General features: G+C 39.9%; 1 protein-coding gene across 1 annotated transcript; it reads left to right on the top strand.

Annotated features, from left to right (window-relative positions):
- The first annotated feature begins 2,988 nt into the window (after nt 1-2,988).
- LOC110325792 (olfactory receptor 11H4-like) lies at nt 2,989-3,951 on the top strand. The gene has a single exon (XM_021203900.1). It carries the CDS (start codon nt 3,010-3,012, stop codon nt 3,949-3,951), a length of 942 nt encoding a protein of 313 aa, XP_021059559.1. The 5' UTR covers nt 2,989-3,009.
- The last annotated feature ends 6,167 nt before the right edge of the window (nt 3,952-10,118 follow it).

Raw genomic sequence — 10,118 nt, 5'->3', positions numbered from 1 at the left:
ATTTTAACCTTGCCTTGATTTATAATTTTCTCTGTTCTGTAAACAAACAATTTTGTGAGACTGCTTCCACATTGTAACACGTAACTTGGCATAATCTGTATCCGTGGTGACAGGCCATGGTCACTCAAATTGGCTCAGGAATAAACGGCCTCTTATTCTTTTAAAATTTAAAAAACAAATCTGAAACTGCTAGAGGAAAGTCTAGGGAAGACTCTTCGGGGTGTTGGGGTGGCAAGAGCTTTCTGATCAGAACTTTAGTAGCACGGGAACCATCCCCACATACCAACACAGAAGACTACATGGGGTTAGAAATTTTCTGCACAGCAAGAGAAAAACTGTCATCAAAGCAAACAGAAAGCCCATAGCATTGAAGTAAATCTTTACCTACTACTCTTCAAAAAGATGGCTAATATCCAGAATTTTAAAAACTGCAGAAATTAAATACCAACAAAATAAAACTATTAATGAACAAAAGGAAGTTTTCAAAAGAAAAAACACAAAAGGCCAATAAGTAGTTATTATTTTAAAAAGTGTTCAGCATCCCTAGTCATCAGGGGAATGCAAATTAAAACTACTTTTGATATAGCTCTGCAGTCCAGTTAGAAAGTTATTGTCAAGATATTTGACAATAGAGTTTGGAGAAAATGTGGGGGAAGTGGAGTGCCTATTCCCTGGTGGTGGGGGTGCAAATTAATATTGTGTATTAAGGAACTTAGCCTGGATGCTCCTCAAAAAATTCAGAATACAATCATTATGTGACCTGGGTATTCTACTCCTGGGCATATGCCTAGATAGCTCCATACCCTACAACAAAGATGTTTGCACATCTATTTTGGTGATGCTGTATTCATTTTATCAAGGAGACAGATGCAACTTTAATGCCCTCAGCAGATAGATAGATAATGGAAGGGTAGCAATGTACAGAGTGGAATATTATCCTGCTTAAAAAGAAATATGAAATCATGAAATTTGCAAGTAAATGGATAGATTTAGAAAGTATAATATTAAATAAGAAGTACATTATTAAATAAGAAAGTATCATATTACAGAAGGTGACCCAGTCTTAAAAAGAAAAATAACCATCCTCAGGTTCTTCCTCACATGTGGATCCTAGCCTAATGTAAACACACACACACACACACACACACCTGTAAAAGCTGTAAAAGTGGGGGGTATAATACAATATTTAGAAGGAGAATAAGATAGGGTAATAGTAGATAATATGGAAAGATACATGAATTGAGAAAGAGGATATAAAGCTAATTATGTTTGTTCCTATGTTCTATTTGTCATAGTACTCTCTTTTTTTGTGGTGGATAAGTGTACAAAAATATAATTGATAGTGAAAGTTTGAAACTCTATGTAAAGCACCATGGCTTCAGAATGGCTATTTTAACTGTGTGAAGCTCATTGAGATGTACAAAGTTTATAGCAGAGCAAGAATGTCTTTGAGTGATTGCCTTAATTTATCCTTGTGATTTTTTTTTGTCTGTTAATTACAATAAAGAGATTTAATTTTTATAAGATTGTTCCATTGAGGATGATAACCTTTATCTTTTATTCTGTGCTCAAGAATTATGGAAAGCAATGTTGTGAGTGAGAGATAGGCATAGGGAGGAACTGTGAGGAACGCAGTCATGTTTATACTGGAGTAGAGAGCTTGAAGAGAGAGAACTATGAGATGTCTAGATCCTACAGGTAGGGTCTGACAAACATTCCATTTCTTATTATTGTAGGAGGCATCAAGGACAGCTTGAGTCTGGGGCAACACAGAAAGTGAGAGCTTAAGCCTGCAGTTTGAGAATCCAATTCCCAGGTTCCTTATCTGTTGCTGGAGAAGGGAAGTGGAAGGAATCTCTCCCTTCCGTGTGAGTTTACAGCTTTGCCACAGACAGAAAATGCTCCAGGCACTCAAATCCTTTCCACCTTATTCTGGCCACCGAGAGCGTGGATGCCTTGGGAGTCTCTGCAGCATGCTTTCTCTCCATGAGGAGTGTGCTCAGAGAGTGGAGACATTTTCTTTATAGGAGCTACTTGGGTCTGGGTCCTGCTGTAAGACCTTCAGTCATCCACCAAGATGTAACATCAGCCAGAATCTGTGAGTCCTTGAGCATCACTCCCAACTGGAGATGAATTGGAAAGAGAACCATGGGCAGGAGGTCCACAATTGATCAGAGGTAGCCAAGAAGATCCATAAGATCAGTTTTAAGGCTAGCTGCTTCACCAGTTGCTTTTAAATGACACCATAGGTCAAATGCTTATGAGGCATTTGAGTAATGCTATCACAATTTATGATAACAGAGAATAAAGAGCTTGTTGACATAGTTTTTTTTTTGTGGTTTGTGGAATCATAAATGAGTAGCCCAAACTGTTAGCACATTTCATGAACTCAGAATTGTGTTTAATTAAGAACAATGAGGCTTACAAACCCAAGAAGAAGAATGCTCAACCAGTAACTTTCTTAGATAGTGAAGGATGAAAAATACATGCAGATGAGAGGGACTGTAAGGTGAAAACCTGTTTGAGCACCAGGGCCTAGGGGCATTTATGTCATTAAAGATGACATAAAATGGTGGGGTGAAGAAATAAAGGCACAGATGACTCTTCTTCCTGGCTGCAGAAATGGCAATGGACTGATGCATTTCCTGAAAGGCTATAGATTCTATAAGTGCTATAGCATAGAGGTTAGTGCTGGGGAATCTTAATGTAGGGCTATTTGGGGTTATTTGTGTCTAGACAGTCAGTGTTCTTCATCATAGCTATCTCTAATTACACAGATCGCTTTTGACTCCTATCTCAGGAGGACCAAGGAGAAAAGAAAGAAAAGAAAGTTATATCTTTGGTGTAGAAACATAATACAAACTAAGATAGAATTAGTTTCAACTGTTTTCAGAATATTATTGTCTTGTAGAAGTTAAGTTTGACACTCATAATGACCTTCAGATATGTTGAAAGTAAAGGAATTGGGGTTAAACTCATGTTTTTTCCCTCCTCAGATACTTAGATGCCATGAACAGATCAGCAGCACATGTAACTGAATTTGTTCTTTTGGGATTCCCTGGCTCCTGGAAGATACAGATTTTCCTCTTTGTGCTGTTTTTGATGTTTTATGTCTTGACCTTGTTGGGAAACGGAGCCATCATCTGTGCAGTAAGATGTGACTCACGTCTACATACCCCCATGTACTTCCTCCTGGGAAATTTTGCCTTCCTTGAAATCTGGTATGTTTCTTCCACTACTCCTAACACACTCGCCAACATTCTGTCTAAGACCAAGGCCATATCATTTTCAGGGTGCTTCCTGCAGTTCTATTTCTTTTTTTCACTGGGTACAACTGAATGTTTCCTCCTGACAGCAATGGCTTATGATAGGTACCTGGCCATTTGCCGCCCATTACATTACCCTACCATCATGACTAGGAGGCTTTGTTGCATTCTGGTATCTTCATGCTGGCTCATTGGATTCCTTGGGTACCCAATCCCTGTGTTCTCCATCTCCCAACTTCCCTTCTGTGGTTCTAATATCATTGATCACTTCCTCTGTGACATGGAGCCACTAATGGCTTTGTCCTGTGCCCCAGCTCCTATTATCAAATTAATTCTTTATGTCCAAAATTCCCTTTTCCTGTTTTTCACTATTGCATACATTCTTCGGTCCTATATTTTGTTGCTCAGGGCTATTTTTCAGGTTCCTTCTGCAGCTGGCCGGCGAAAGGCCTTCTCTACCTGTGGTTCCCATTTAGTTGTGGTGTCACTCTTCTATGGAACAGTAATGATAATGTACATGAGTCCTACATATGGCATTTCAACTTTGATGCAGAAGATCCTTACACTTGTATACTCTGTAATGACTCCTTTCTTTAATCCTCTGATTTATAGCCTTCGTAACAAGGATATGAAACTTGCTCTGAGGAAAGTTCTGTTAGGAATGAGAATTGTCAAAAATGTATGAGCAAAACAAAAAAGAAAAAGAAAAACAGCAAAAAAGATATATGAGCAAATGCTGTGTCATACTTACATGTTCTAATAAATAACAAACTGGAGATGTGTCAAGATGTATTAACTCGTTCAGTTGTCTTTACCCTTTGTTCTATGTTTTTGAGACACTGTCTCATGTGGCCCTGGCTAGCCTCAAACTCATTCTCTAGCCAAGAATGACCTTGTAGAGATTTGATTTCCCAGCCTTCATATTCTAAGTACTAGGATTACAGCTGTGTACTACCATGCCAAGCTTTGAATTTGTTTTCCAGAAACAGCGATTTTTTTCAAAGCCTAAATAAAATGTGATTCCTATGTTAGACAGTCTTCTACTCAGATACTCATGGTTTTTTATTATACACCTCCTCCATTACTGTAACAAGACAAAGAAGTTTGTTTGCTTGTAGATGTGTTTAGATTAGTATTTTCAATTTAAGAACGAAAACTAGCCTTCTGGTTCCAACACAGACATTATATGTACTGGAAATATAAAAGATTTGGTTCAATTCAATTCTCAGAACTGGTAAAAGAGACATGATTTAGAATTTAGACAAAAAGAAGAGAGAAGTGAAAATTTTGTACAAGAATATGGACTTATCTTCAGAGAGCTACTAGAACCATTTCCATGTCTGGAGGAGGGGCTTAGTAGCAAAGTGGCTTACTACAAACCTAATGTCCTGGTTTCAAATCACAGGACCCATGCAGTGAGAAGGAGAAATCTACTCCTACAATTTGTCCTTTCTCTTTTACCTGTGTGCAGTGGCATGTTCTCCTCTAACATAATTAATTACAAGATACCATTTAAAAATACATCTTCTAAAATAAAATTCATATTTATTAACACCTTAACTTGAAGTTTCTAAGAACTCTAAGGAGTCTGATATTAATACAGAGGCAAATGGCATGAAAATATGCCATTAGCATGCTACCATGCCACATAAAAAGGTCATTGAAAAAAGTTAGCAAGGAGCCAGCTAATGATCTAATAGTATCATCTGGATTTTAATCTAGTTTTATTATCTTCATTTTTCTTTTCCTTTTTTCATTATTTCATCTACAGCTATATAACACATTTTATTATGATTTCCCTTCCTCCATCTCCTCCCAGATCATCTTTACTTTCCAACTGAATCAACTCCATGTCGTCTTTCTCACTTTCTTTAGAAAGCAAACAAGAAAAAAAAAAAAAGTTAAGAAATAGTTCAAAGAAAACGCATGAGAAACACCTTCCCATGCCACAAATCACAAAATATGAAATCATAATGTTTAAGTAAAAGACCAGCAAGATAACAATGTCCAAATAAACCAAACATGATGCAAAACTGTAGCAGTGAATTAGTTAAACTGCTTTGGCTCCTGGTGTGCTGCACCTGCCCAAGTGCTCTCTGGATTCATGAGTGAAAGGCATACACACCAGCTAATTTTAATATACCTTGGCTCACTCCATGACTGGGAACTTCTAAACCTCCCTGAAGCTAGAAAACACTTCCCTCTGCTATTCCTGAGTTCACATCTTTTAAAAATCTATATTCTTCTCTGCTACCCCAGACCCAAGATTCTTACATGCTGGCAGTCCTTTAATTTTCATCTTTCTGCTTCCTGCCATGGTGATTCTCTGTCTCCCCCTTCCCTCGGTCCCTTGCCCTCAGAATCTCAAAGTCCCTCCCTGTCTTCCTTACCACCCACTGATTGTATGGCAATTCTTTATTATCAATTGAAGCCAGTTGGGGGGGGGAGGCAGGGACCCTCAGGTCTGGAATCATGGCTTTTGGGAACCAAATAAGACAAACATTGGAACCAATTCCCAACACAAACCAACCGAACAGAACCCAAAGCCCCAAACCCAAAATAAAAAAAAAATGAAAAAGCATGTAGAAAAACGGCATGGCATTTATCTTCTGTTGGCCACCTACTACTAAGCATGAGGCCTATGTTAAGTTTATAGACCCAGAGAGACTCCAGTGTACAAAACTCATTTTTCTTTTGTAGGCAGTTGTCAATTGGAGATAACTTATTGGTTAGGGATGGGAGCTCCGGTCTCCTTCCCCCTCTCTCAGCACTGGGACCACACCTGCCTTGAATCTATGCAGGCCTTCTACATGCTGCCACAGTTGCTGTGAATTCACATGTATACCAGTTGTTGTGTCTTGAAGACACTGTTTCCTTGGTGTCTTCCATCCCCTCTGGCTCTTACAGTCTTTTTGCCTCCTCTTCTCTTCAGCATAGTTCCTTGAGTTCAAGGGGGAGGGATTTGATGAAGAAGTCCCAGGATTTTATATTTGAATACTTGTTGCTTCAGTTGGTGGAACTGTTTAGGAAGGTTTAGGATCTGTTGACTTTTGGAAAAGTCATGTCACTGGAGTATGTATGGCTTTGATGTTTTGAAAGACTCATGCCATTCCTAATATGCCATGTCTCCTTCTTGTAGTAGAGGTGTAAGCTCTTAGCTGTTGTGGTGGTTTAAATATGCTTGGTCCATGGGAAGTGGTAGTATTAGGAGGTATGGCACTTTTGGAAGTGGTGGTATGACCTTGTTAGAGGAAGGGCTCTATCAATGTGGGGTTGGGCTCAGGCTCTATGCTCAGACTCCTCCCAATGTGGAAGAGTCCTGTCCTAGCTGCCTGAGGAAGAGAACCTCTTCCTGGCTGCCTCTGGAAGCCAGTCTCCTCCTGCCAACCTTTGAATCAAGATGTAGAACATTTAGCTCCTTCTTCAACACCATATCTGCCTGTACAAAGCCATGCTTCCCATCACAATGGTAATGGACTGAACCTTTGGAACTATAAGTCAGTCCAATTAAATGTTTGCCTGTATAAGATTGCCTTAATCATCGATGGTGTCTCTTCACAGCAAGGAAACTCTAAGTAAGTTCCTGCAGCCGTACCTTAGCACTGTCATTCTGTGCTCTAACCCTGTGGAGACATAAGACAAATTAAACCCTTACTTTTATATGTTGCCATGGTTGTGGCATTTTTTTTCTCAACAATGGAAAGCTAACTAATTGCAGCAAACCATTGGACTGACCACGGGGACCCTGTACTGGCTAATTTTGTGTCAACTTGACACAGACTGGGGTTATCACAGAGAAATGAGCTTCAGTTGGGAAAATGCCTCCACGAGATCCAGCTGTAAGGCATTTTCTCAATTAGTGATCAAGGGGGGGGAGGTCCCCTTGTGGGTGGTGCCATCTCTGGTCTGGTAGTCTTGGTTCTATAAGAGAGCAGGCTGAGTAAGCCAGGGGAAGCAAGTCAGTAAGTAACATCCCTCCATGGCCTCTGTATTAGCTCCTGCTTTCTGACCTGCTTGAGTTCCAGTCCTGACATCCTTTGGTGATTAATAGCAATGTACAAAGTGTAAGCTGAATAAACCCTTTCCTCCCCCAACTACTTCTTGGTCATGATGTTTATGCAGGAATAGAAACCCTGACTAAGACAGACCCCAATGGAGGAATTAGGGGAAGGACTGAAGGAGATGAAGTGGCTAGAAACTCCATAGGCAGAACAACAATATCAACCAACCAGATCTCCCAGAGCTCCCAGGGACTAAATGACCAACCAAAGAATACACATGGAGGGACCCATGGCTCCAGCTACATATGTATCAGAGAATGGCCCTTAATGCCCCAGCATAGGGGAATGCTAGGGCAGTGAGGCAGGTGGGTGGGGAAGCATCCTCAAAAAGCATGGGGGAAGAGGTTGGGGTAGGGGATTTTCAGAGGGGAAATCAGGAAGGGGGATAACATTTGAAATGTAAATAAATAAAATAACCAATAAAAAATGTAAAAGTCTAATAAATACAGAAAAATAATCTTTTTTTATTCTGTCTGATCTCAATGAAATAAGACTACATAAGAACAAATGAAGTTCCAGAATATACACAATGGAGATTAAGTACACCACTGAACAGTGAATGTATGCTTAAAGAAATGAAATAGAAAATTAAAACTTTCATGAAATAGAATAAAATAGAACAAAAGCACACCAAAGCCATGAAATCAAATGAAATAGAACAAGAGGGAAGTTTTTAACTCTATAAGCTCTATATGCCTACATTTAGAAATCAGGGTTGGTGTGAAACCAGCTTAATTTTCCTTTAACAGGCTCAGACTTTTTCCTACTAGCTATATTCATTCTCTTGTGTTAGCCACTGATATCCAGAAAGTTTGTACCATGAACTCCAGTAGCCATAATGTTCTACGTCTCACGTAGGTAGTTTTTACTATTTTTCCTATCTTCAACTGAGATCTCTTCTGTCTCAGCCTCCAAAGGAGCAGCCTTCCTGCATGTACCCTCTCCCACTGTAACGCCATTCTCTGGGGATTTGCCTCTTTGGTATGGACCCAGCTTAGCTCTTTTCCTTGGACCCTCTAAACCTTCCATTCTAGCTCATCGTTATTCTTTTGTGGCAGCTGATTATACCTTGAAATGCTTTCTACCAGGGACCCCAGTGGCAACACTTGGCTGGGACTGAGGTAGGAGATATTCACTATGTTCCTTTATTATCTCTCCTGTCTCAGACTCAGCCCTGTAGCAACCTGCTTGCAGCTGTTCCTCCTCATCTCTGACTACATTCGCTGGAGATTTTACCTCTTTGTACAGATCCAGGGTTCACCATTTTATACCTGTTTCTACAGTCACAGGCCCATCACAATTGGTTTGGAACCGATGTTGTGTTCTACTCACCAGTGATCCTGTCATGGGAGCCCTGCCTGACTAGAGGCTAAGGTTCCTTCTGATCAGTACTGGTATACCTTGGTTTCAGAGGCCCTTAGTATTGCAAAGATCATATACCCCAGTACAGTGGAATGCCAGGGCCAGGAAGCAGGAGTGGGTGGGTTGGGGAGCAGGGCGGGGGGGGGGTATAGGGGGCTTTGGGGATAGCATTTAAAATGTAAATGAAGAAAATATCTAATAAAAAAGATTGAGCAGAAAAAGCAAAACAAAACAAAACAAACAAACAAACCCCACTGAGACACCTCTCTAGCCCCTCTTTCTGAGGTACCCAGCTCTACAAATTTCCCTGCATTCAATGTATCCCAGAGCTTTTAGTATGCTGCTTTCATTTTCATTAAATTTCAATAATTAAAAATAAAAAACAGACTAGACAGCTCCACGGTCCTCAGAGAAGACACCACTTCCAGGCGCTGTAACATACCCAGGATCTTAGGATTCCAGGATCCCAGGATGACAGGAGCTTGATTACATCAGGATCTCAAGGTCTCAGAGGAAGCTTGACTGCCAAAAACTCTGACACACCCAGAATCTCAGGTTCACAGGAGCCTGGAATCACAGGATCACAAAGAAAGCGGGACTCTGAGGAGTCCTAACTCAACCAGGATTATAAGAAGGACAGGCTACAATCAGATATATTGAGTTCAGCAAACACTTGAGATAATCAAATGGAAGGAGGCAAGCATAAGAACAGAAGCAACAGAAACCAAGGTTACTTGGCATCATAAGAACCAGACTCACCAACCATAGCAAGTCCTGAATACACCATATCACATCAGAAAAGCAAGACATGGATCTAAAGTCACTTCTCATGATGATGATGGAGGACTTTAAGAAGAAAATACAGGAAAACACATGTAAACAGCTAGAAGCCCTTAAAGAGGAAACACAAAATCTGTTAGAGAGTTACAGGAAAACACACAAAACAGGTGAAAGAATTGAACAAAACCATCCAAGATTTAAAAATGGAAGTAGAAACAACAGAGAAATCACAAAGGGAAACAACTCTGGAGATAGAAATCCTAGGAAAGATATCAGGAACCATAGATGTGAGCATCAGCAACAGAAAACAAGAGATAGAAGAGAGAATCTCAGGTGCAGAAGTTTCCATAGAAAACATGGACACAACAAGCAAAGAGAATGCAAAAATGCAAAAAGATCCTAACTCAAAAATCCATGAAATCCAGGAGACAATGAGAAGACCAAAACTAAGGATAATAGTAGATGATAATAAAGATTTTCAACTTGAAGAGCCAGTAAATATCTTCAACAAAATTATAGAAGAAAACTTCCCTAACCTAAAGAAAGAGATGCCCATGAACATACAAGAAGCCTACAGAACTCCAAATAGACTGGACCAGAAAAGAAATTCCTCCCGACACATAATAATCAGAACAACAAATGCACTAAA

This window comes from Mus pahari, chromosome 8, assembly GCF_900095145.1.
Source record: "Mus pahari chromosome 8, PAHARI_EIJ_v1.1, whole genome shotgun sequence".
Classification (NCBI taxonomy): Eukaryota; Metazoa; Chordata; class Mammalia; order Rodentia; family Muridae; genus Mus; species Mus pahari.
The sequence above is the reverse complement of the archived record's forward strand: the minus strand, read 5'-3'. Positions and strand labels throughout refer to the sequence as shown.

Excerpts from the sequence above, each read along its gene's own strand:
- LOC110325792 (XM_021203900.1), top strand. The coding sequence starts at position 3,010 with ATGAACAGATCAGCAGCACATGTAACTGAATTTGTTCTTTTGGGATTC.